General features: G+C 55.0%; 1 protein-coding gene across 1 annotated transcript in view; it reads left to right on the forward strand.

Moving 5' to 3' along the window:
• Nucleotides 1-541: 541 nt before the first annotated feature.
• RUNX3 (RUNX family transcription factor 3) overlaps nucleotides 542-27,724 on the forward strand; it is a 59,922-nt gene continuing 32,739 nt past the window's right edge. Inside the window, exon 1 of the mRNA XM_047870634.1 lies at nucleotides 542-692. Coding sequence (XP_047726590.1) covers nucleotides 635-692 — 58 coding nt within the window. The 5' untranslated portion in view covers nucleotides 542-634. The remainder of the gene's footprint in view (nucleotides 693-27,724) is intronic.

A 27,724-nucleotide genomic window follows, 5' to 3' on the forward strand; every position in this document is an offset into this window, starting at 1 on the left:
TTGACACTGTGAAGGCCTGGTCCCTCAACCACAGAACCACAAGGCCAGGCCCTCAGCCGCCTTCAGGGCCCTGCGCGGGAGCTGGTTGGCTCCCGGTCCTCCCCACCCCCGGGCCGCCCTCGCACCCACTGGAGCCTGGGCTCCGTCGGGGGTGAGCCTCATTCATTCATTCCCCGTGGCGCTGATGCTGGGCCTGGCTCTGCTCTCCCTGCCCTACATGCTTCTCCGCCCTGGCTGCCGAAGGCCCCTTCCCGCCATCTAATGATACACTCTGCATACGCTTCTGTTGAAAATTTGTGGCTAGACATTCCTGTGGGACTGGGAATCCAAATTCTTGGGTACAAACAGAAACTGACTTTCCTTGGGGATTTTTTTCTCTCTCTCTCTCTCTCTCTCTCTCTCTCTCTCGCTCACACACACACTCTCGCGTTCTTTCCTTTTTTCTTTTTCGTAGCAATAGGGGGGGGAAAAGAGACAAAACAAAACAAAACAAAACAAAAAACAAACAAAAAGCGACACCACCCCCCCCTTTTATTTTCAAAAGTAGCCAGGATAAAATAAAACAAGAGCCAACCAAGTCAATCCCAACCCGACCCCCTGAAGGTCTGATTTCTCGCCTTCCTCAGAGAGGGGCATGGCTTCGAACAGCATCTTCGATTCCTTCCCGACCTACTCGCCAACCTTCATCCGCGGTGAGTAACGATTGCCCAGGGCCCTGGGCTGAGCCTTTCGGGTGGGGAGCTGTGGCCAGGCCCCGGACCGCGTCCCTCCACCGAACACCCTGGCTGCCTTCAAGGGCACGGCCTGCCTACCTAAATCCGCGGACTCTTGAAAGCCTGAGGTGGGAAGAGGGGTTGGTGGCCTCCGTGGTCTCCTGGAGTGGACTTTTGTGGGACTTTTATCCTCAGCTGGTGGGGACAGTAGGGGAAATGGATACCACAAGACCTCAAAGGCCGACCTCGAAGGGTCCTGGGGCAGAGAGGACATGGAGGGAGTCCCTGTGACCTGAGGCTTCTTGCCTCACTGACGGGGCCCCTGGCCCACCTGGAGAGCTTGGACCCTCCCCCTGAGCTCAGGCAGACGCGGGCTCTGGGGCACACTCAGTCCTCCCAGAGCCAGACCAGCTTCTGTCAAGAGCCATGGATCTAAAGATCTTTCTGAGGACTTCTCCAGTGCTTTCCAAGTCGTCCCAGACTGAGGGAAGCAGAGGGGAGAGATGGCTACAGGCTTTTGTCGAGAGCTTGCATAGCTCTGGGGCGCACTGAAACTGGCTAAGTGTCGGGGGGCGGGGGGAGCAGGACTGGGGAAGGTTTATAACCTTGGTCACAGAGGAGAAGAAAGTGTTTCTGGCTGGATTTGCCTCTATTCGTGGCCTAGAGTGAGTGACCCAGAGGTTTGGGCTGTGTCCTTCAAAAAAGATAGGGTTCCAGGATCCCCCACTTGGGACTGCTGATGGAGGCTAGGGTTCAGGGGGAGACTTTTCTTGCCTCTGTCCGGCTCGTAGGGCTGATGCGCCATGGTCTCAGGCAACCCCCTGCTGCCTTCCCCCACCCCCCGCCAACCCCCAGCAGGAGTCCAGATGGGGCTGTGGCACCTGAGACTGGGGGTCCAGTGGCCCTGAGCCTGCGTCCCTGGTCAGTGGCTACCTTGCCCAGTGGCCTTAGGCAAGTAACTTAACCTCTCTGTTGTGACCCCTCCGGTTGGGACATTCCGATCGTCTAAGGCTGTGGATGGGCCGTGCAGGAGGGCAGTGCCTCTGGGTGACTCACGGAGACGGGTTCTCCTCCAGAATAGAGAGAGGAGCTGCGTGGGGTCTGCAACTCCAAGGTTCAGGGAGCTGGGGTTGCCTTTTCTCAGCTGAGGTGGTCAACTGAGATACCGAAGTTGGTCTGACTGTCTGTCTGCCTTTCTGCCCATCGGCCTGTCCCACTGCTGGCTAACGGGGCGACTCAGAGACCGTCCCTGGGCGGCCAGCTCCGGGCAGGGACCGAGGCACATTTGGGTGCTTATTGTTTAAAGGTTTCTGCAAGGGCTCGTCTGAGGTGGGACCCCTTCCTCCTCCCTAGAGAGAGGCTGAGGCTGGCTGCATGGCTGCAGATGGGGACGGAGTCGTGGCGGGGGGGGGAGGAGGGGCCGCCACCTCTGAGGCGGATACACTCCCGCCAAACCTGGTTGTGGCTGGTGACAAGCAGCAGCCTCAGGTCTGGGAGCTGACAGCCTTCCTTCAAGCTGCTCCTATTATAACGCAATTCCCCTTTGTAGTCCTCGGAGCTAATTAAAGGCAGTCTGTGGCAAGAAAATAAGAGTTTATAAAAACCATTTGCTGGGTCTTTGTAATCAGTGCTTCTCCCTCCATGAGCAAGATGGAGGGCTGCAGAGTTTAAAACAAAGCAATCTGCGGAGACGAGAGGATGGGACCTGCCACCAAAGATGGGCTCCTGACGCCGTGGAGCCCGAGAGAGAGAGGGCAGCCGGCAGCAAGGAGCGGGAGGGAGAGCAGAGCTGGTGGCTTTGGGCCCCACGTGCGCCCACAGACGGGATTCCTGACGGACAGGGACACAGATGTGCTTTGTAAGACAGGGTCCGTGGGGAGGGCTCAAGGTCGGGGGCCCGAGGCGTCCGTCCACACTCTCTGACCGACCCCTTCTCTCCTGCCCAGCTCCATTTCCCACATTCCGTTTACGGCATGCTTACTTTGGGGGATCCGTCTCCCCCAGTCTGCCACTTCTGTCCCCAGAGACATCCAACCTCTGGGCCGTAGAGTCCCGGGCTCCATACTGCCCCACGTGGGGTCCTTAACCTATCCTGAGTCACAGATCTTTCTGGGGTCCCAGGAAGCCTATAGACTCCTTCTCAGAATCACACTTTTTAAGTGCAGGAAACCAAACCTGTGGAAATACGGTTATCAAACGACAAAAAAGCAAGGGGTGAGGTCTCTGTCGGGACACGCTGAGTGAAAAGACCTCAGGAGGCCCCGGAGCGGGCCGCAAGCCAGTGGATGAGCGGAAACATTATTTCTGGATAATCTGGGACGGGCCCCGAGGAGACAGAAGCACACCTAGGATTTCCACTGGCGACAAAATCACGGTGGAAATAGAGGCTGAATTTTAGTTAGAGATTCATGAAAGGAAGGATGTCACGTGTTTCCCACCCCAGTCCACAGATGTCCTGAATTCCGTGCAAAAGCAGAACTCCAGGCCTCGGGCCCCGGTCCCTCAGCGGCTCTCAGGACGTCTCCGCCCCTGGGGAGCCTTGAAACACGTGGATTCCCAGTTCCCAAACTCACCTCAGGTCACTCTGGAGAAGAGGCTGGGGAAGAGGGTGGAGAGATGCCTGGTTCCCACCCTGAAGTAACGGGGGAGGAGGAAAGCAGAGGGCAATGCTCAACTCAAAAGGCTGGCAGAATTCCAGGCACCAGGACGGAAGGCGTGAGAGGCCTCCTGGGGTGGCCCCTGCACCCTCCACAGGTCTCCGTCCTTCTCCCTCCTCGTCTGCCGGGACTAGACCCGGACACAGGGTATTTATTCTTCTCTTTGGCAAACGGAGACCCTGAGACCTAACTCTGACTCAGACGTACCGTGCATCTATGGGCAAGTCCCTTCCTCTCTTCGGGCCTCGGTTTCCCCATCTGACAAACGCAGGCGACGGCTCTGAGGATGCCCAAGGGCCCATCCGCAGCTCCACGGAAGGCCAGGGCCCTTGTGCTAAATGGCGCATGAGGCCCTTCTCTGGGGCACCCCCCTGGCAGCACACCCCTAAACGGCACCCACGCAGGCAAAAGCGCTCCCCTCAGGACACTGAAGGAGGGGAGCCTTCTGGGGAGGAAACCGGAGGAAATGAGCCTGAATTGCCACATGCGGGATTTAGGAGACCCTGGGGAGGCAGGGGTTCTCGTTTATCCGGTAATTCTGCAAAAGCCTATCAGGGAGTAGAGGGCCCAGCCCAGATTCAAGCTCAGGCTGTGGACCCTGACTCTGCCCTTCCTTCGCTAACTCCGCAGCCGGGCACAAGTCACCTCACCTCTCTGTACCTGTCTCCCCGTCAGTAAAATGGGGGTGATGATTATACCAACCTCACGGGGCTCTGGAGAGTATTAGACGAACAGGGCGCCTAGCCCGGGCGACACGCCCCACAAACATCTTCGTTCTTATAATTTCCACGAGCCTGGCCTTGCGCTGGGATCTTGGACACAAGGGTGACTGGGTCGGATTCTCTGTCCTTGAAGAGCTCAAGGTCCGGTGTGGAAAGAGATGAGTAAGCTGAAAATTGCACTGGGGTGTGGGTGATCCATGTTATAAGGGGGAAAGAACAGAAGTCTAGAAGCTTAAAGAGGGGTGCGAACCCAGCTGGGGGACGAGACAGCAATTCCTCTGGAGAACTTCAGACATTCAGGCTGGGTCTGGCTGGGTCTTGCGGGGTGGAGAGGTGACAAGGGGGGAAAAGGCATCCCCCAGAGAGAGAACAGCCTGGGGCAAAGGTGTGGAGACAGGACTGAGATGACTCTGGGCGCCCCCACCCCCGGGATGGCTGGAGCCGGCGGAAGCATTGAAGTGGATGGGCGGCAGGTCTGTGGGGCCTCCAGTCTGGCCGAGGTTCTCGAAGCCGCGGTTGGGTGGGCAGTTGACTCGCAGCTCCTCCCCCCCGGAAGACACCCGGGAGAAATGGAAAACGGCCTCTTGGGCATGAGGCAGGGCTGCGTGGAGGCGGAGGGTGGACAAGATGGCACTGAGCAGACCTAGCCCGGATGGTCTGACTCAGAGGTCACCGGACAGGGAGGAAGCTGCCCAGACCAGAGAGGTCAGTCACTGTCCTTTCCTAAGCTCTGGGCAGTGGCCAACAACAGGGGACTCTCCTGGGTTTTGCCCTGAAAGTCCCAAATCCCAGGCACCTCAAGACAGTTGGTCACCCTCAGCGGTGTGCCCATGGCAGCCTCCCCCTCCCTCCCCAGCTCTGGGAGATGAACGGACTGACCAGACCGACCGCCAGCCATCCTGCGTCCACTATGGTGCTTAGCTGGCGCCACGTCTGCTGGGCCCCTTTGACGGTGGCTCCCGGGGCTGCCCTGCACACACCCGTCTCCCCAGACCACCCTGTCTGTCCCAAGTGCCCCCCGGGGAGACATTCCTGGGAGCCCCCCACCAGCCACAGGGTCTGGGCGGGCATGAGCCAGCCCCACACAGTGGGACTGTGTGTCCAGGCCTCACCCACGCCCGCTACGGCAGCTGGCGGGCCCCAGCGGCCCCACTGGTCACATAGAGGGCCCATTGACGCCTCGGCCTTGAGGTGGCCGCATCAAAGCCGAGGCTTGCTTGGTTACCTGAGCGAGTAGGGGAGTTTACGGAGGGGAGCGGAGCTGGGAGAAGGATGCCCCTGAGCAACAGGGCCTGAAAACCTGACCCTCCAGAAGGTTCTGAGAGGCACGGGAGAGCAGCCTCCACGGATCCCAGCTTTGCCTCTGAGCCAGTCCAGACTGCTCGATAGGTGGGGAAACTGAGGCCTGGGCTCAGGGTTTGGCCGGGCGGGAGGAACGGGCAGCAGATACGCCCATCCTTACTCCCGTCCCCTGAGATGCCTCATCGGCAGACCCTTTCTCAAATTCACCACCCAGCGTGTGCCCCCCCGCCCCGGAGCTAGGGAGTCTCACCCAATCTTTAAAACTGAGCTCAAACACCCCTTCTGCCAGGAGTCTTCCCCGGGACCACCTGCAACGACCCAGGAGCCCTGGCCTCCCAGGGCCAGCCCTGGTGCCCAGCTTGGTGCTGAGTATCCCGCCTACCTGGTAGAAATAAGAAGAAGGGAGGAGGGAGGTGGAAGGAAGAGCTTTAGCCCCTCCATGGAGCCCAGGCCCTCTGTCATTGGCCTTGAAAGAGCACCTCCCAAAGGCAGCCCTACCCCCCAGCCCCAAGCAAGGAAGGGCTCTGGGAATTGTGGGACTAGCAGGGGAGTAAGACCCCGTCATACCTTGGGAAGTCGCGAGAACCCAAAACAGTGAGCCCGTGCAGGATACGTTGGAGCTGGCAGACGGAGAGTGCCACCTCCTGATTATACAGAAGGGGAAACTGAGGTCCAAAGAGGGGTCTGGCCTGGGTAAGGTCCAATTCAGCAACAAGAAACCAAGTTTTCTTGCCCACCCAGCGACAAACCTTCCGCCCTGCACATAGTTTAGGAGTCAGGCCGACCGGGTTTAAGCGGTTTTGTAGCCAACATGTTGATTCACCTGTTTGAGTCTCAGTTTCCTCCTCTGTGAGATGGGTCTGGGAGCACTGCCGTCCAAGGGTGCTTTCCAAGAGCGAATGGGGCCTGTCCCGCAGCCCTGTGCTGGCCCGCGTGCAGCAAGGGCTCACTCAGCGGTCTGTCTCCTGCTGGGCGTGGGCCACTCGGCTGGGCCTCCAATTCCATCATTTGCCACAGCAGATATCCCCGCGTCTGGTTTTCTCAGTGCCAGAAAGGGGTAAGCACGGAAGAGGCTGTAGGGGGACCATGAGACCCCTTGCCAACGGCCCTCTGGGAGGGTGGCAGAGAAGAAGGCGTTCTATGGGGACAAGGCAACATAAACTGTGGTTACCAGCCCAGGCTGCAGCCTCTCGAGGCTTGCCTTAGACAAAGCGTTGCTCCTCTCTGAGCCCAGTTTCCCCATCTTTAGAATGGGGAGAACAAACAGTAGCCAATTCAAAGCGTGTTGGATGGATTCAACGAGGATATATATTACGTGCTTAACGCAGGGTCAAGTGCAGGGCTAGTGCAGAGTCAAGCCCTCCATAAATGCTGGAAATTATGGCTATTTAATGTTTCCCTCCTCCCGGGGGAAGTTCCTGTCTGATTCTGAGCGGGATAGGCAAAGTGAGAAAGTTGCCTCTCTCTCCTCTGGCCTCCCCCTGGGGTGCCTTCCCGGGCCTTCCCCTGTCCCCTCCAGGCCTTGGGAGTGTCCTGCCCCATCTTACCCACCCCACCCCCCCACTTGTCGAGAAGGACCACCCAGCGTTTCTTGCTAAATAGGTGGAGAGAAGGGCGAATGGATGGACCAGGGATTGAATGAACCAAGACTGACCAGCCTGGGAGGTTTCCAGCGGCCCCCTCACTTCCCCCTTTACCGTCTGGCTCATTCTTTGAAACGCCTGTTGGTTGGAGCCTGGGCACTCCCGTCCGATCGGCACCGCAGCGTGATGGTTTAGGTTCCTCTTTGGGGTTTTCTTTCGCGTCTGGGAAAAGTGTTTTTGGCAAAAGGTTCAGACTTACATGTGGGCGGAAAGGGTGGATGCCCATAACTTATGATTTGCAGAGGTGACCAAAGTTTCCCCCCCCCCCAAAACGTCCTGCACTGCGTGACATGGTGACTGAAATCCCACTCAGCCCCTCTGGGGTGCCCATCCGGGACCCCGCAGCCATGACCCTTTAGCATCGGTGAATCCAACTGGTCTGCTCATCTCTGTTCAGAGGAAAAGGTGGCTGGGTGCAGAGCCAGCAGAAGGTATTAAAGGAAGAGGAAACTTGGGGGCATTCCAATGGAAAAGAGAGCAAAAGGGAAGGGGGTGAGGAGGAGAGGAAAGGTCCATTTCCTCCATGCCCTCACCTGAGTGCTCCATGGCTAAGCACCAACACCCCCATAGCCCTGGGAAGTGCCCCCGACTCTGAGGCTTCCCCTGAGTCATCCCTCAGTAGACCTGAGTCCTGCCCCTGCCCACGGAGGAAGCAGGGGCAGGAGGTTAGACCCGCTGAAGCCCCTCACACAGCTCTGGACACTCTCATGTCTCAGGAAGATGTGTCAGAGCCACGATGGTGGGAATGAGGAGCCCCTTGTTAGCGGTGGTGGGGGACCCAAAGGAGAGCCTGTTTCCCTCCTAAAAAGCTGCCGTATACCTTCCCAAAGGGGAAGGGAAGCCACCCCTGAGAATAAGACTTTAGAAAAAAGACTGGAAGGAAAACACTATAATGTCCTAGTCAATGCTACATGGTGCACTTATGGCGGGGAGCCTTTGTTACTAACCCTTTGGGTGACTGAGCGTTTTCTAAACCTTTAAACACTGAGCTGGGCCTCCTGCCAGCCTACACACCACAGTGTGGGGCCAGCCTGCTCCTGCCCAGCCTGGGCCCCGCTGGCCACCCCTCCTCTCTCTTCTTCTTGCCAAATCACCGCGTCTGTCATCCTACTCCAGGACCCAGCCCTGTCAGGCTGTGAAGGAAGGGTCTGCCCTGGGCTGGGCAGAGCCACGCATACAGCAGGTGCTCAGGAAACGCTTGTGGCCTGTGTTGTGGCCCTCATGGGGAGACCGTTTTCCCGGAACGCCCAGGACTTGGGAAGTAATGGGGACCAGTTGGTGCTGTTAACCTTCCGGTGGACATTTATTAAACACCAACTGCATGCACGCCACACACTGTACTGGGAAATGGGGATACAGGAGCAGACAAAAGGCAAAGATACCCACCCTCCCGGAGCCGATGTTTTAGTGACGAGTAGAAAGAGTTCACCTCTGGAAAATGCCCCGGGGAGATAGGCCAGCACCCCTCGGCCTGTGCCCTTCTTATCTATGTGGAGCCTCAGCCTTCCAGGACTTCCATAAATGCTCCCATGACCCCATTAGATATTCATCACAGGATCTTCACCCCCGTGGCCGAAATGAATAAACAAACAGACTCGGTGATGGTGTGACCCGCGGAAAGTAATATTTAGGAGGAGGAAGGCAGTGAGGAAGGGACACAGGAACCACACTTCTTGATGACTTATGGTGTGCCGGGCTCCGTGCGCGGTTCCTTTCCAAGAATACCTCATTTCACTTCATCTCTGCCACAATCCATGTAGCAGGGGGTTATTGTTATCATCCCCACTTTCTGGGGCTCAGCAAAGGGACGGGACTCACCCAAGGTCACGCAGCTAGTAGCTGGTGAAGCCCAGATACGTGTCATCATCTGTCTGACATCAAAGCCAGCCCAACAAAACTCTTCCTTGTATTTGGCAGACGTCTCTTCTTCTTTAAGGCCTGGCCTCACCACCTCCATGGAGCCCTCCCTGACACCTCCAGGCAAAGTGATTCATATTCTCCTCTACGCAACCAGTGCAATTCTTTCTCAAATACTTCCAGAAGGCTTCACAGAAAGGGTAGGGTCTGAGGTGGGTAGGTCTGGAAAGGAAGGAACATCAGTGGTCCAGGCAGAATTAACAGTGCTGGCTAAGGGACGGAGAAAGACTACATATGAAGGGTTTCTTCGAGATGGGAGAGCTTGGGGGTCTTGAGGAGAGGCTGAGGGAGAAAAGGCTGGAGGGGAGGCGGGCCTAGAGGTTGGGCATGGCCTTCAAGGCGGGGAGTCCAGGCAGGATCCAAGTTGGGCAGTGATGTGGGACAAGGCATCCCATGATGCACCAGGCCGCCTCTGAAATAGGCCAGCGCAAACGTGCGCCTTGAGCGCGTGTACGCGTGTGAACAGAGACCACAGGGGCCCTCCCGCACCCACTTGCAAACCCTATTTTTATCACTCCCTAGACATACATCCGAGCCACCGAAGCATTCTTGTTCTCAGGCACGTAGAGCGCTCCATGGACGTGCACATCTCTGGTCTGATGAGGACAAGGGCGACGGCGCAGAGCAGTCAAAACGCAACCCATCCCAGGGAGACTCCCGGCACCCAAGGCAGCGACACAGTTTGCAGGGCTCAGTGCAAAAGGCATACAGGGCCCCTTGTACAAAAAATCACTGGGAGTTTCAGGATGGCAACCGCGGGACATTACACCAAGTGTGGGGCTCTTCTGAGCAAAGCACCCTGAGAGGCTGCACGGATGGCATGTGGTAATGCCAGCTCTGCCTAGAACAGCCCTGGGCCAGAGGGGCCCAGGGCCTGAGAAGAAACCTCTGTCTCCTTCCCTTGACTTGTGCAGGCTTCCATTCTTCATAGAGTCCATAATTTATTTTTATTATTATTTTTTTAACGTTTAATTTTGAGAAAGAGAGAGACAGACAGAGCACGAGTCGGGGAGGGGCAGAGAGCGAGGGAGACACAGAATCCGAAGCAGGCTCCAGGCTCCGAGCTGTCAGCACAGAGCCCGATGCGGGGCTCGAACCCACGAACCGCAAGATCACGACCTGAGCCCAAGTCAGACATTAACCCACTGAGCCACTCAGGCGCCCGCATGAGTGCATAATTTAAAAAATAATAATGATAAATTAAGCCTAGGGTAAGATCAGAGCTTAAAGATTTTAGAAGCACCGAGAACATTAGGGAAACTACAAATCCATCAGAAACCCTGTATTTCATATTGTAGATCTCCTAAAGGATCTAGGAAATTTAAAAAGAAACTATAATCTCAACACCCAGAGAAAACCACTATCATTCGATCTATTTCCTTTCAGACTATTTTCCCCCATTTTTAGTATTTGCCTCTGGAGTCTCTCTTCCCTTTATGGGTGAGGCCATACAGAGACATAAACGTATCCGGGAACCTCATCAAGAGTGTTAAGAATCATTATGCATATACGTCGGGATTCTAGAAGAGGCTAGAGTGGCTCCGTCCAACAGAACTTTCTGTGATGACGGAAATGTTCTATGTCTGTGCTGCTCAATGCTGTAGCCCCTCGCTGCATGGGAATATGTGGACTTTCTCTTTTTCCAACTCAAAGTGTTTAAAAAGTCTTACACACAGCCAGCATGGGTGGCTTTTGTAATCAGAAAAAAAAAACCGCTAAAGATTTTAAGTTTGTAATACGTTCAGTGTACAGGGGGAGAAAACACTTTAGATTTTTAAAAGCATGTCACTGGGGAAGATTGATCCTGGCAGAATGAGATCTATTTTTGTTTTTCCTATCAATGCTCATAAAAAGGAATGTGGGGTTTAGAATCAGAACCTGTGGGTCTGTCTCCCGGATCTGCCACTTACTGTCTGTGTGGCCACTTAACCTCCCTGAACCTCAATTTCCTCATCTGTAAGATGGGGATATTGACGCTACTGACCTCCCCAGGCTGCTGTGGGGACTGAATCAGACAGTGAAGGTGAGTGCACAGGGGACCAGCGAAGCGAGGGAAGAGCTTCGGTGCAGACGATTTCTGCAGGGGTCGGGTAACCACGCATCTCTGTGAGGGGCATTACTCATCCGTCTCGCTCCGCTCCGCTCTGCCATTTCCTAGAAACCAGGAAATGAGGGGGGTATCTCCCACCGTGTGTTCGGCAGATGTTGTCAGGTGTCGAGCAGAAATAAAGGGGCTCTGTGACCAAACCAGACTGGGGAAGGCTGTATCAAACAAGGTCCAGCCGAGTATTTTGCTGAAGGACTTTTCAGAGCCTTTAATATGCTAACGAACCTAGGCTCCTCCTGGGGCTGGTGTGCTGAGGAACCCACTTTGGGAAAAGCTGCTCTAGCAAGAGCCTTTAAACCTACCGTGGCTATAGGCGCTGTGGGGGGGGGGGGGGGGGAGGGGTCAGGGAATTCTTTTTTTCAAGGAGAGAGGAAATTGTCGAAGACTTGAAAGACCAATTAGCTGGGTGCTCAATACAAAAAGGAAAAGTACAAAATTGACATTGATAAAGGCGTAATTGTCTAGGAAACCTAATTATAACAACTCAACTCTTAAGTAGTTATACTTTAGCAGCAAACTCTTAACATACAGCTCTCACTAATGCCTCTGTGAATCCTCACAACCTTATTAGACAAATGCTATTAAGTCAGTTTTATAGATGAGGAAACTGAAGACCAGAGAGGTTAAACCACCTGCCCAAGGCCACCCAGCTGGGGTTCCACCCCAGGCAGCCTGCGTCTGGAGAGCCTGTGCACCTTACCACGGCACAGCAGCTCTGAGTTAATCGAGGTCTTCTCGGGCTGAGGAACATTCCTTCGCTTGCACTGGTCCCCTTCCCGGAAGAGCTGCCAGCACCAGGCCTGGCCGATGCGAGCCAGCTCCGTCCCTTTTTTGCTGGGTGAGTCATCGCCTTCCCTGGGCTTCAGCTCTCTCATCTGAGAGATGGACCAGTTGACATGTGAGGACCAAAGAGGGGAGGTTGGTAAGGCACCGTGCACGGTCCACTCAGAAGGCGCTTGATGCACAGTGGCCCTCTCTCTCACCAGGGCACAGATGGGGAAACTGAGGCCCAGGGAGGTCAAGGAAGGACACGGCCAAAGAGGAGCTTGCAAACACTCCAGAAAGCCAGGCCAAAATCCCATGGCTGGCCCAGGTCCACATGTGGTACAAACACAGGGCTTCTTTCTTCTGTGGCCGGGGCCCGTGCCCCTTCTTGTAATTAATAGCACCGTGAGCACTTTGGTGAGGGCGCCTCCCTCTGGGTTCCTCTCCTAAGCGGTCTCTCCCACCGAGTGCGGATTCTGTTTGGCCCAGCGTCGTGCCCAAGCCTACTGGCCTGGGCATCTTGCAGAAGTCCCCTGGAATTCCCCTCTCGGGTGCCCCATGTGGGGTGCGGGATACACAGACATGCCTCTGCCCCTGGTTAGGGACCCCCGGGTTTGCCTGGTGATACATCTCTCTGCCCTGAGTCACCTCTGAAATTGACTGTGCCAGTGCTGGGCTCCACACTTTATATACATCACTGCTAATGTTCACAACCCTGCGAGGTGAACATTTTCATCTGCGTTTTGCAGGGGAGGAAACTGAGGCCTAGAGAAATGAAGTCACTGGCTCGAGTTCACATAGTTTTGTTTTGTTTGTTTGTTTGTTTGTTTTTTAATTTTTTTTTCAACGTTTATTTATGTTTGGGACAGAGAGAGACAGAGCATGAACGGGGGAGGGGCAGAGAGAGAGGGAGACACAGAATCGGAAACAGGCTCCAGGCTCTGAGCCATCAGCCCAGAGCCTGACGCGGGGCTCGAACTCATGGACCGCGAGATCGTGACCCGGCTGAAGTCGGACGCTTAACCGACTGCGCCACCCAGGCGCCCCTCGAGTTCACATAGTTTATAAGCGGTAGAGCTGGGGTTCAAACCCAGCCTCTGCCCGCCCCTCCCGCAGGCACAGCCCAGTGCATGAGAGGCGGTTCCTGAATACATTTGCTCACCTACACACGCCACACCTTCCCTGCACCCCTGCATGTCAGGGGCTCTGTTGCTGGGGTGGGAGTTGGGTGGTTGACCCTCACATCTGAGCTGGGTCCCTCCCTCAGGCAGGGCCAGCTTCTTAGACTGTAACCTATGGGGTGGCACAAAGCTCCAAGTTCAGTAGGGGACCCCACACTTGGGTTACTGCCCTGCAGCCGCCATCTTGAAATTCTTAATTTTATCTTTGCCTTTATGCTTTGTAAGTGAAGTCGGAAGAGACAGAGGAGAATGCGGGGACAGAGGTGGGCTCAGTCCTGCCCCCCGCCCCTGCCACAGGCGGGGCTGGGCATGATTGCGGGCATGGGGAGGACAGGTGCACATGACCCATACACCAAGGTTTGGGGTGGGGGCCCGGATGTCTATGAGGGTCTGCACGCACCCCACGGTGGCCCCGTGTCCAAGGGGTACAACGTTAAATACCAAATACCAACGCCACGACAAGTTAAGAGAGATCACGAAAGAAAGCTAAAAGCTTTGTTTTCCTGCTTTTTAAACAGGGGCTCTGTATCTTTGTTTTGCACTGAGTGCACAAATTGGGTATTGTGGCAATCAGTCAAGCACAAGAGGGGACCTGGGCATCTACGCCCTCCCTTGCCAGACCAGGCCCCACGCCAACACCCAGCACCTTGCCCCAGGGAAGCTTGGCCCAGAATAGTGGGCCGGAAGTGGTGGGTGGGCTCCTGATGGCCTCCCTGCCCACGTGAACAATGAGTTGATCAGACAGGCACCTGACCTGGGCTTTTAAATATATCATGGCTAGGGGCGCCTGGGTGGCGCAGTCGGTTAAGCGTCCGACTTCAGCCAGGTCACGATCTCGCGGTCCGTGAGTTCGAGCCCCGCGTCAGGCTCTGGGCTGATGGCTTGGAGCCTGGAGCCTGTTTCCGATTCTGTGTCTCCCTCTCTCTCTGCCCCTCCCCCGTTCATGCTCTGTCTCTGTCCCAAAAATAAAATAAACGTTGAAAAAAAATATTAAATATATCATGGCTGATGAAAAGCTCATAGAAGCCCCTGTTGCCTGGGGGAGGCAGGACTATGGCTCAGCCAGCGACAACCAGAGCTTGCAATCAAGCTGTGGTCAAGATTGGAGCTCAGTCTGTGACCATTTAGGCGGCTCAGATTACGGCCTTATCTGTCTTGTTCACAGCTGAGTTAGGTCTAGTTCATAGGATGTGCTCAGGAAATACAGCTGGAAGGATGAATGGGGAAACACAGTCTGCTCAGAGAGCCGAGCCCTGGACCCTGAGAAGATCTGCACTTTTCAAATTAGCCAGCCGGGTCATGATCTCGCAGCTCGTGAGTTCGAGCCCCGCGTCGAGCTCTGTGCTGACAGCTCAGAGCTTGGAGCCTGTGTCGAATTCTGTGCCTCTCTCTTTCTCTGCCCCGCCCCCGCTCATGCTCTGTCTGCCCCCTCTCTCTCTCTCAAAAATAAATAAACATTAAAAAAAAAATTTCTTTTTAGTTAGCCAGGCCTGGAATCTTAGCTCTGCCCTCACTCCCTAAAGCTAGTTACCCTCCCTTCCGCTCAGTTTCTTCATCCGCACAATGGGGAGAAATGACAGTTCAGAGAACTTACTAAGACAGTATTTAAAGTGCTCAGCTCCACCAGCAGCCCATGTGAAACGCTCAGCTGGGAGGATGAATATGATTATATCAAGAAGCCCGCAGACGTCTACCTCCTCAAAGATGCCCGGGGGATTCACCCTGGCTCTAAGATTTCAGGCTTCAACCTTTTTTGAATGGTTTTCTATATTTTCAAATTTGTTCCAGTGTCCTTGGAGTAGGGTTGACACTGATGCAACTCGGGTTTGAACTTCGAGGAGCCACTTCTACATGGATTTTTCCCCCCAGAAATACAGTGCTGTAAAAGCATTTTCCCTTAGGATGTTCGTAATAACATTTTCTTTTCTCTAGCTTACTTGAGTATATAGGATACACGTGACACACAAGAAACGTGTTCATTGACGGCTTATGTTATTGGTGCGGCTTCCAGGCAACAGTAGCTAAGGGTTGGGGGCGTCAAAATCCATATGCAGAGTCTTGACTGCACAGGGGTCAGCGCCCCTTAACCCTCACACGGTTCAAGGGGCCAAAACTAATTGTGTCGCAGGGCCAGGGGTGGGTTGGGTGAGGGATTCAATTCATGCTGTGTATTAACAGCGTGGTTTTAAGTAGACAGTAAATGAAAGGAGGCGAGTCAGAGTCAGCATCTGTCGAGCACCCACGGGGGTCCCAGCCTCTGGAGGCCCTGAGAGCATCTGGGCCCTGTGCCCTCCCGGGCATGCACCCCTGCCCTGCGTGCGCCCCTCCCCCACATACACTCGGCCTTCAAGTCAGACCGGCCCCGGCGAGGGGTTCTGGGTAGGATCTGCCGGGGTGGTGCGGCCTCTGGCACAGCTCGGCAAGGCCCCACCTCCGCCTTAGGCCCCCACGCCTGTGTGCCGGCGACCCCCACACTCGCCCCACCCCCACCGTGCGCATAGGAACACGCACATGCTCACACGGGCAAACACACATCAGAGGCTACACCCATTGCAACAGACACCGAACTTTTCAGGAACCCCTGCCTGCGGGGACCGAGGGACACCTGGTGATGTGGTCTGACGGAGGCCGCAGGGGGAAGCTGCTTTACCCCCCTACCCAGGCTGGTGCTGCTTCTCTGACCTGGAAATCCCTCCTCTTCCTGGGGGTCCCCAGCACCTGCTACTGGCCCCTGTCCACTGGGCTGGAGCTTGAGGGAGGAGGCCTCCCAGGAACCCAGGACAGATGGGACAGAGTACAGGCCCCGGCCCAGAACAAATTTTCTCAGCTGGGAGAGGCCTCAGAGATGCCTACAGGGCACCCATCATCTGACAGGGCGGGGAAGCTGAGGCCGGGAGAGGGAGGGGCTGCCCAGGGTCCCCAGAAAGGTGGCAGTGGAGGAGACGGCCTGGCCCAGTGGAAGCCCACAGCAGGGATGGCAGTGAGGAAGACAGGCTCTGGGTTTCGGCTTCCCCCCCTCCCCCCACATGTCACCGGGGCCACGTGGGGACCCTCCAGCTCCAGCAGTCTGATCTTCTGGGAGCTCTGGAAGGCTTCAGGGAGCTCCTGGTGAAGTCCACACAGCTCCCTGAGTGGTGGGGGAAGAGGATGCAAATAGGAAGGGGCCCTAGGGACCTGGGTTAACCCCCTGAACTCATTTCTGGCCTCTTCTTCCTGTGGGGTCAGTTAAAAAATAGCCTCCCATCTGCCGGGGCTGGGGGAGGGGGGGGTGCAGCCAGGCTCCATCTGGGGCTGTCAGGTCCCCCTAGCCCAGCCTGGTACTCAGACCTGCCCACTCCAACACCGCCCGCCGCTTGTCCCCGCCCAAGACCAGGCTCGGCTGTCTGTGGCAAAGTGACCCATCTGACAGAGTTTTTCTCCCTCTGACTCAGCAGCGAGTATCACTACCACTCTGCTGAAGCAGCCTAAAGCCCAGGGGGCTGTCATCTGAGTCTCTGCCTACCCATTTTACAGATGGAGAGGCTGAGGCACAGAGGAGTCAAGACATAGGGCAGGATCTGGCCACCAGCTTTTAGGCCAAAGCCCTGTCCATGCTTCCCGGGGATGCCGGACTGTGCCCCCCCTTATAGAGCAGGCAGCTGGTATGGTGGGACAGGATATTTGCACCCCCAGACTACAAAGCCCACAATTCCCTAGAGCAGGATTGGTGGTCTACATGGGTGTGGCCCCTGGAGGGTGGGACAGTCAGCGTCACGTGAGGTCAGGCTGACCTGAGGTGGCTCCGAGGGGCCCTGTTTCCCTGCTCTGGGACCTCAGCCAAGCCACTTAGTTCGCAGACCCTCAGTCTGAGATCCGTAAGATGGGAGCATCCCTGCCCCGGACAGTGATCGTGAGGACACACGGAGATGCACAAGGCCTGGGACATGGTGATGGTGAGCTCAGGTAGCAAATTATTCACAAGTAAGATGTCTGCCCGGGCCTGAGGTCACGAGCACCCTCAGCCTCTTGTCATCTGTGAGGCTATTCTGGTGGGAACCGAGGATCTGGGGTGGAAACCATAAGCCTTCAACCATCATGTGGACAGATGGCTGGATAAATGGGTATTTTTCAGCCCAGTGCGACTGGCTGGCTCAGAACTGGTCCTAAGGGAGGAATCTGGGACGGACTGAGACGCGTACACCAGGGTGTTCCCGGCAGTGTCTTCATGACAAATGCAGAAACACCCTAAAGGGCCGGCCCCAAGGGAGCACTATGGTGGTCCGTCTGGGGAAGGTGGTGGAGGGGGGGGGGCAGTAATCTTCACACTCCTACCCCGTGTCCCCATGCCCAACAGCACAGACGCGTCCCCTGCCATCGGGGATAGGACTTCACGAGGGGCGCGGGAAACTCGCACAGTATGTTGGTGCATTTCAAAAGCAGGTTGAAAACAGCATGCACTCTACGTTCCCAGTGTTAAAAAGGAAAAGAAGGAGGAGGGGAAGAGAGAAGAAATTAAATCTATACATACAGTAGGAGTACCAGAAGGCTAAAAACCAAAATGCTAACAATTGTCCTGGGTGGCAGGATTATGGGTGGTTTTAATTTTCTTCCTCATAATTTTATTATTTTCCAATTTTTCTTTAATGAATGTGTATTATTCTTATAATCAAAAAGAAATGTGTTTTAAGAGACGGGGTGGGGGATTAAAGATTGTTGTCGTCCTTTCATAGACTCTAAAACTGAGGCCCAGTGTGAAAAAGATACTTATTCACTTACTCATTCATTCATTCATTCATTCATTCATGCTCAATGCTTCTAGACGTCTCCCTAGGGCCAGGCTCTAAGTTCCACAGCCAAAGAGCTGAAAGCTCTGACCTCAGGGAGGTCACAGTCTGGGGGAGTAAAGGACGCGATGGCAAGTCCTTACGATGCATTCAGACAAGGGGCCACAGAGTAATGAAGAGAGAGAGGCTGAGTCATCCTGGGAGCATCAGAGATGGTCTCATAACAAAGGGAAATTACTACAGGGCTTTGGTGCATGAGCAAGTGTCCTGAGGTCCCAGATCGGGGGACGGTACCCCTTGAAAAGGTATCATGGGCTATTAGAGAGGACCTACTGTGCGCAGGGAGGTGTGTCCGGAGACGAAGCTAGAATGTTCTGCAAGCCAGGTTCTTCAAGGGCTTTGAATTGCCTGACTGTGCCACTCAGCGGTCATGTGGCTCTGAGAAAGTTGCCAAACCTTCTGGACCTCAGTCTCCTCACCTGGAAAAGGAGCTAATGACCTCACGGGAGTTACTATAAGAAGCAACCGAGGAAACAACTAGAATGCGCTCCGAACAGCACCCGCTGTGTAAGCAGGGCTATAACACGGTTTGCTTTGATTATTTGCTATTATTCACACTTTATCCAGGAGGCGTTCTGGAAACCAAAAGGAGTTTTAGGCTGGAAATTAATGTTCATTCATTCATGTACGTACTTCATTCATTCGATAGATGTTTATGGAGACGCTCGTATGTATCCAAACACTTTTTTAGGCAGTGGGGATAGAGTTGCCAGACCAAATACAGGACACCCAGATTATTTGAGTTTTCAGACAAATAAGTATTCGCAGTATCGGGGACCACTTTATACTAAAAAAAAAAAAAAAGTGTGTGTCGTTGATCTGAAATTCAACTTAACTGAAAGTTCTGTATTTTTATTTGCTTAAACTTGGCAACTCTAACCGGGAGTGCAACACCAAGTTAAAAAACAAAAACCTTACCCTCCTGGACTTGACATTCTACAGGGGAAAAGAGACCATTCATGAGGAGAGGTATAATTTATCAGGTGATGATAAAGGTGCTGAAGAAGTATAAATCAAGAAATAGGGATGTATTGGTTTCCTAGTGAGGCTATGACAAATTACTACATAATTTCGGAGCCTAAAACGACATGCATATATTATCTTATGGTTCGGGGGGGTGGCGCGGGGGTCAGAAGTCCTATGTGAGTCTCACCGGGTTGGAATCAAGGTATCGGCAGGGCCGTGTTTCTTTCTGGAAGCTATGGGAGACTCTATCTCCTCGCCGTGTTCAGCTTCTCCAGGCCACTCACTTTCCTTGGATGGTAGCCCCTGTCAATTGTCCGTATCACATCATCCTCTGACTGGCCTCTCCTGCTTCCTTCTTTCACTTCCACAATATAGATATATCGATACATCGAGCTCACCCAGGGAATCCAGAACTGGCTCCCCATCTCAAAGCCCTTAACCTTCATCACGTCTGCAAAGTCCCTTTTGCCACATAAGGGAGGATATTCGTAGATGATAGGCGTTGGGATGTGGCCATCTTTGGGGGTCATTATTCTGCCATTGTTGAAACACAGGGGCTCAGAGAAGGCTGTTCACAGAGTGGGGCAGGGACCCGAATGAGGCGGCGAGTGGAGCCATACAGACAGAATGTTCAGGGCTCTTCTGGGAGAGGGAAACATATGTGCAAAGGCTCTACAGTGGGGGTATGACTGGTATTTAAGGACCAGCAAGGAAGCTAGTGTGGCTGGATACGTGGAGGGAGAGAGCGAAAGGAGATGAAGACAGAGAGATGGAAGGGGGAGCGGGGGCTGGTCATGCAGAACTCATAGAGCTAATTGGTGACGCCCCTCCCCTCTCCTGGCCCTCAACTCCCCAGACCCTCTCTGTAATGCCATCCTGTTCTGCTGAGCTGACGGTCACTCCAAGAGTACTCCCATCAAAGGCCAAACTCCTCCCAGAGGTATTGCAAGATTAGAAGGAAGGAGGTTTCCCTGAAACATGAGAGATTCAGGTTAGATGTTTAAAAGAGCTTCCCGTGTGCTAGCGGGAAATCATCAGTTTCTACCAGAAAGGTTGGTAACACGTGAGAGACTAGGTCTTGACTGAGGGTCCGGGGGGTCAGTGCCCCAGAGACCCCACATTCAGGGGCCAGCCAAGCCCCCAAGATGACCTAGAGGAGATGGCCACTGGCCATCCTGTGACCTCAGGAAGCCACGTCCCCTCCCCAGACCTGTTTCTCCAATGCAGGGCAGTTGGACTTATGCATCTTCAAGGCTCTCCCAGTGTGGACCCGCTGCGATTCCCACACCCTAGGAGTCTCCGATTCTAGGGATCGTATATTCTGGGACAGAAACCTTGTAACTGTGTGACCGCAGACAGGTTACCTAACCCTCCTGAGCCCCAGTCTCCACGCCGGAAGTGGGGAAGGTCGCCGGGCCCACCTCCTAGGGTGGGGTGATGGGGACTGTGCTAAGCACACAGGGAGCGCCCAATAAACGTGAGCTCCAGTGACAAGGATTCTAACATTGTTGGTCTCAGAGCCTCAAGTCTGCGACCCCGTCTCCAGGAGCCTGATATTTGCTGGCTGTGGGATTGCAAGTCTCCAGACCAACCCCCCCCCCCAAAACTGCCAGCGTGCCCCCGACGCCCTGGCCTCCCCCACGTGCTGGGTGGCATGCCTACCCCACAACCACATGAAAAGCCATTCCCCCAGGGTGTCCCCACACCTGGGAAAACCGGCAGCCTGCCCGGCGCTGGCCCCGCCTGGTGGCCAGAACACCGGGCAAGATCAATGAAGCCGGGCTCCCAGTGCAGACACCTTGTTCCAATCAGGGCTGGGCGCCTTCCGCTCCGGACCCCCGCCCAGCCCCAAGCTGCCACCCCTCCCGGGCCCTGTCCAGCAGCCCACGTTTCTAGCCCCGTGACCCCTGAGACACGGTGCCCACGGCCTGACTCCCCTCCGGCTGTGGCCCGCCCAGACCTGGACGTTGACGAGCAAGCTGGGCAGTGGGGCAGACGGAGGGGCACCGGCCAGGGGTGGAATCAATCCATACAAACCCCTCCCATCTCCAGCCTCAGTTGCCTCGACTGCACACAGGGCTACTTAAATTCACCCCATCTGGGCTCTCGGGGCCATTGTGGGAAAAGCAACAGAGACAGAAGGCAGAAAATGTCTTAGAAACCGTGGACATGCCCAGTAGAGAGGAGGGGTGAGAAAGCGGGGGGGGGGGGGGGGGGGGGCGGGGAAACAGTTCTCCCTTCCTCCGTCTGGGTCCTTCTCTCAGCCTCCAGGTCTCGGCTCAGAGGTCACCTCCTCCGAGACACCTGTGCTAACCACCCTGTCTAAATATCGGTGACCACCTCCTTGCCCCCCCCACCCCCCCCACCCAGTCACTCTCTGTTCCTTTGTCCTCGTCTGTTTCCTCCAACATCGCAAGACACTATCAAATATGGCACGTCTGTTCATTTACCTCCTTGTTTATCTTCTGCCCTCCCAGCTGGAATCAAAGCTGCATGGAGCCCCCATGCCTGTCTCGTCCGTAGCAGTGTCCCTGGCACCTAAACGAACCACTGGCACATGGACTATAGATGCTCAACGAGTGTTTGCTGACCAAACGAATCTAGTGCCTTCTCCCCCATCTGTTTCTTATTTCTCTGCTTCTTTTCCATCCCAGCCACCCCCCATCGAGTGCAGGGCTCCCCAAGGACAGGACTGGCAACATTTTCACCTGTGTTCCTAGGGCTGGGGCCAGGCCTCTGTGACCTAAAGGAACTTCACATCATCGAGCCCATCCCTGATTGAACTGAGCCTCAAAGATGGGGCAGTAAGAGGGGCACCTTCTATGATCCCCTTCCAGAAGCCCCCTCAGGTACGGCCAGAGACACACAGGTGATGAACATCACACTCTTGCCAGTGACAAATGCATGCCAACAGCAAATGACAAAGAGTGCCCAGTGTCTGAGCCTGTGGCCTAGACATGCCGGGCAGGGATTTATGAGCCTGCTCGGGCCTCTGTTTGGCTCTGCCCACATCCTCAACCCTCCGCAAGGGCAGATCTCCCTGGCCGCGCCCCCAACCCCAGCCATCCAGCCCTGCTGGCCTTTGGCCTCTGGGGGTCATCTGTGGACCCTGGGCCACAGCTCTGTCTTGCTTTCATGGCGTCTGTGGTCTCCACGCAGCCACACGGGCAGCAAAGCTGCCTGGGTGCAACGTTCAGCTCTCCCCTTTACCCACATTGTGAACTGGAGCAAGTTCCCAAATTTCCTGTGCCTCAGTTTTTCTAGCGTTATAACGAGGATGATGACAGGGGGCCTCACACATAAGGTGGTCATGAGAATCAAATGAAATAATACATGACAAGTGTAGACAGCATTGTTATTATAATTGAGGGGACCGGGCCCTGGGGTGAAGCTCCTGGGGTGAGCAAAGTGCAGTTTCAGCATCAAGAGATCTTGGTTCGAATCCCAGCTCTGTCCCTCCCTGACTGGATCCAGGAGAGTCACTCGGTGAAATTCAGTTCCCCACCCATAAAGGAGGCCCAACGACACATATCTGAAGGACTACTGATAAGATTTAAGGAGCTCAGTAGGGAGCATGCTCAGCAGGGTCTGGGTACCCAGAAATGCCCCACATGGGGGTGTTGCCATAATGAGGATGCCTTTAAGGGCCACCAGATCATTCGGCTGAGACTGAGCTGATAGACAGGACGATCTGCTTGAAACAGCGGTCTTGCCGATAATAAATACTCCCCAGCTTTGATGTACTGTGGGCAGTTTTGCAACGGTATACAAATTTAAGCATTTCTGTCCGTTTTCATTTTAGAGCTCTGGGCAGGGGGAGGGGGGACCTTTTTCTATTTTTCTATCTCTTGCTTTTCTTTTAAAATATTTTATTGTAAAATATAGTAACAGAAGAGTATATAAAATATAAATATTGTTTAAAGAATAATAATGAAACAGGCATCCAGGTATCCTTAGCTGTGGCTTCCGGACCTGGGCACTTAAGGCGCCTGAGAGGTTGAGAAGGATGACACAAAGGCTGGGCCCTCCAAAGGCTGGTGCGGGGGAGGGCTGGGCCAGCAGGCAGGGGCTTCAGATCAGCTCCAGCTGCCAGTGAGCATCCTATGTGACCTTGAGCAAGTCTCTGACCTCTCCTGGACCACGGTATCCCCAGAACTGTCATAGATTAATAAGGAATTCTAGAACATTGAAGATGGACAGTCTTCCTGAGGATCAAGTGCGGTCCAGTGCCCTTATCTCCCGGATGCCCAGAGGGGGAAGGGACATGTCTGGGGTCACCCACCAAGAAATAAGGGGATGGCTCCCCTGGAGCCAGCAGCCAGGTCCACGAGTCTTGGGCTTAGCCCAAGTTATAGGTCACGACCGCCTTTAGGCCTCCTGCACCTCCAGTTTTCTAGGATTTGTTGAAGACGGGGACGCCTTTGAGTTTATCGAGATACAAGGTGCAACTCCTTCCCCAGCCAATGAGGGTGGCAGAGGAAAACCGGAACACGAAAGAGTGGAGAAAGTTAGAAGGAGAACTTCTAACCGGTGAGGGGTAGTGGGAGTCCGGGACTCCTGCTACACGTCCCAGGCCAGACTCGAGGCAGCGACCCACAGAGAGCGCTAATAAATTCGCAAGGGGAGCAAACAACTATAAAACTGGGGCACACCGCCCCCTCCCCAGCCCCAGCCCAGTGGATCCAGGCACCTGTCACTGTCGCACAGCGTGGTACTGGGTGCTCCGTTAGCCACCCTGTGTGCCCTGAGTACCTTCACTTCTCTGGCCTCCGTTACCCCCTCTGCTATTTGGAAACAAAAAAGCTTGACTGCGTGTGTCACCCTCCCCCACGGAGCGTGGTAAAGATAAAATATTGTGGAACGCAGGGTGGTGAAGACACTTGCTTTGGCGCGAGAGGAACCAGATTCCAAACCCGGGCTTCCTTTGCCGTGGGGCAGCCTCTCTGAGCCTCAGTTTCCACATCTGCCAGGTTCACAAGATTGGTTGGAAGTTCGTCTCAGATAATGTCAGCAAAGTAGGTGTTAAAAAACACTGCTCCCCAGGCCCAGGCCCAGGCCCGTGATAGGGGAGATGTTGTCATTGGCCGGCGGGGTGACTCGTGGGCAGGACCGGTTACATAATTGGGGGGGGGGGGTTGGCGGTCAGTGCAAAATGAAAATGCAGGCCGTTTGTTCAAAAAGTATCGAGAATGTAGGGGCAGTGACGGCAGAGCATGAGAGCAAGCATAGGACCCTTCTGCAAGCAGGCCGCTGTCCAACCCCACGGGGCGCAGGCCCAGGAAGCCAGCCCTGCCTGTGGGACGTCTCGGGCAGCTCAAACCCAGTTCAGGTGGAGGGGCTGAGGCCCTTCCACCGCGGCTGCCATCGCTGTGCCGAGGGCCACCGCCTCTCCCCAGGGCTGCAGCTGGGATCATGGCCCCTGGGCCCTGCCGCTCTCGGTGGCCACTAGAAGCAGCATAAAAGGCCAACTGTTCTCCACCGTTTTTATCTGATGCCATGCATACAGCACATAGTTGATTTCTTTCCGCAAAGGGCTGCGCTTTTTTTCTTTTCCAAGGGCGACGCTGGAAAGCCATGTCAGGAATGTCTGAGGCGTTCCTTCTCTACCACATGAAATGGAGCCGTAATCTTCATCTGCGTAAGGCCAAAGCCCCCGGTCTCCTCAGAGCCATCAGCCTCTGAGATTAATTAAGGCTTCACAAGGACTGACACTCATTAGGACCTTTTTGGGGAGGTGGAAAATCCCTAATGGGGCCGACTGGGCCAGGGAGCCGCTGGGTGGGCGGTGGGGCGAGGAGGGCCCGCCATGGAGAGGGAGGCCCCCTGGACCAGAGTACCTGGGGGGTGGGGGGCTGGGAGGGGGTTCCAGACTCTGCCCCTGGCCTAGGCTGTGACTTTGAGCGAGACCCTCTCCCTCCCCGGGCCTCGGTTCTGCCACTGGACAAACGGGAGACTTGGACAGGGTAGCTCAGAGCCCTGTTGAGGCTGACATTATAAAATTCTGACTCTAATTCTCGTCCATGACTGTAACTTCAGGCATCTGATTCTGGTCCATGAGAACAGAGCGTGGGGCCAGGCTGCCTGGTTGGGATCCAGCTGCGTGACCTTGGGCGAGTTTACGTCTTCAGTTCCCTCACCTGTAAAATGGGGGTGACTGTACCTCCCCAGTAAGAGCACTGTGAGGCACAAATGAGCATAAAGTGTGGGCTCACGCCTGGCACGCCAGGAGACCTTAACTGTTGTCAGTAATGGTTAACAGGGCTCAAGACTCTAATCCCGTGGTTCCGATTCAATTCCAAAACTTGGTTTCTGACTGGCTCCTCTCCTTGCCATCTGATTAAGGTTTGGAGGCGTTTTAAACCTGAAAAACCTCCACTCTAGGGAGTGCAAGAGGTGACAGCCACTGAGAGGAGCCCTTTCTCTCCCTGACTGCCAGAGCCGAGGCCCCATCCTGGGCCGGGGAAAGAGCACGCCCTTCCCGGAACCCTCTTGGGCTCCCAGCTACCCAGGTCCCTCTCGCCACTCTCTGTTCCGCCTCCTGATGAAGAATTCTCTCATTTGGTGACTGCCAGCAGCTAGCTCTGCACCTACCCGCTGATGTGGATGGAGAGTCTAAGGCACTCTGACCAGCCAGCAGAGCAGAGACAGAACCTGGATCAAGGAATCACGTTGCAAGAAGGGCCCTCACATTCTGAGGCCCAAATGAGGGCAATTATTAGTCATAGACCAAGAGGCCCTACCAGAACTATTTCCTCATTTCATAGATGACCAAAGTGAGGAGCAGGGAAGGCAGTAGGAAGACCAGACCCCTTGATGGGAGCCGGAATGAGAGCCCCCTACCCCTACTGCTGATGGGGCCTGGGTCCTCTCCCCCGGCCGGGCTCACACTGAGACCACCGCTCTCTTCCATCCTTCCCTCTTGTCTCTGCAATTCCCCAAGCTGAGTGCCCTCTCAGGAGGACCTGCGAGGAAGGGGTGGGGAAGAGGGGGCCAGTGCCACCGGGGGAGGACCAGTGCTAAGGAGGCGGAGGTAGGGAAAGGATCCCCGTGCGCTTGGCCTCAAAGTCACAGTGAAACTTACCTGGAAGGGCGCCTGGGCGGCGCAGTCGGTTAAGCGTCCGACTTCAGCCAGGTCACGATCTCGCGATCCGTGAGTTCGAGCCCCGCGTCAGGCTCTGGGCTGATGGCTCAGAGCCTGGAGCCTGTTTCCGATTCTGTGTCTCCCTCTCTCTCTGCCCCTCCCCCATTCATGCTCTGTCTCTCTCTGTCCCAAAAATAAATGTTGAAAAAAAAAATTAAAAAAAAAAAAGAAACTTACCTGGAGGCCCGAGGGGAGCCAGCCTGGCACCTACAGGGACCATGATAGGGCACTCTCTTTGTTCAGATGGGGACACTGAGGACCTGAGAAGACTCACAGACTCTGACATCTCCCCTGGAGCAACGGGTGCCCAAGGTCTCATCAGGCTGTGAGGTGGCACCAGGAGACCATCATGCGGGTCCTGGCCTGGCTCACCTACTTGGCCGAGGCAGAGTGGGCAGAGGTCAGGGGTGGCTGTCAGCCCGCCCTGCTTTAGGTCGCACCACGCCGCCCCTGGCCTTGCCAGAGCTGAGTCCCAAGTCTTGCCTCTTCCTCGGTGAAACAGGTCCAGTCTCTCTCACTTTCTGGGCCTCAGTGTTCCTGTCTGTACATTGGGGACTGCAGCCGAGTCTGTCTCCTCACCGGCAGGTTCGGAGGCCGGAGGAGAGCACAAGGTGGGGAAGCCTCAGCAGATGACCCACGCAGCCCCTTGCTGCCTCCCAGCCTGGGTTCAAGGGTCTGCTGATTTCCACGCCTGTGGCTGTTGACCCACGCCTTTGTGCCTCCGGCTCCGCCACCATCGTGGGAGCTGACGTGTATTGAGCACTTTCGCTCTCTGTACCCCGGCTCTTCCCAGTATTTTGTTCAACCGGTGCAGGGGGGCATAATCAGGGAGTGCCTCTGAGCCCCAAGTTTTGAGTCTGATCAGGATTTTAACCCCACTCTGGTTCTCCCTAGCCCAGAAAACCTGGGGCACCATTACTCTTGGTTTCAATGGGCATAACAGCTCCCGCACACAATTGCTGGAATGGAATGAAATGATGTACTTATTTTTTTTTTTAATGTTTATTTTTCAGAGAGACAGAGAGAGCACGTGGGGGGGTGGGCGGAGAGAGAGGGAGACAGAGGACCCAGGTGGGCTCTGGGGCTCAAACTCACCAACTGTGAGATCACGACCTGAGCCGAAGTCAGATGCGCAGCTGACTGAGCCCCCCAGGCGCCCCCGAAATGATGTGCTTAAAGCACAAACGCAGTGCCTGGGCACCGGGACACCTGGGCGATCTCGTCGCTCGTGTTCTTTCCATTTTACCCACCAGGGGACCAAGGCTCCGTGAGGTGCAAAAGTCACACAGCCAGTCAGTGGCAGAGCCAGGAGTGGTGTCCTAACCACAGTGCTCTCTCCAGCTCCCCACTCCCTTCCCTCAGAGGCTGGCCCTTTCCAAAAAAAAAAAAAAAAAAAAAAAAAAAAAAAGGCACCCTGTAATTTGAGAAGCACAAATTGTCTGGGGATAAGGGCTCCCAACCCCATCAGCGACAATCTCTTGACCGTATTATTGTTGTTTTTCATGACCCTTTGTCACTAACTCACATATGTGTGTGTGTAATAATATATACGCATAAACACACATATTTGAAATCGGGATGCAGGCAAGTCTTGGTTTAATTAGCAGGATTTTCTTCCTTTTTCTTTCACATGGAACAATTGATGACATTTTAGATGTGGTGAAACACAACGCCGCCGCCCCCCCACCCCCCGCCTTTCTAGAGGGAGTGTTTAAATCCTCTGGATTATGAAATGGAGCGATTAGAACCACTCCATTCACAGAAAAGGAAACTGAGGCTCAGTGAAG

This window comes from Prionailurus viverrinus, chromosome C1 (assembly GCF_022837055.1).
Source record: "Prionailurus viverrinus isolate Anna chromosome C1, UM_Priviv_1.0, whole genome shotgun sequence".
NCBI classification, from domain to species: Eukaryota; Metazoa; Chordata; class Mammalia; order Carnivora; family Felidae; genus Prionailurus; species Prionailurus viverrinus.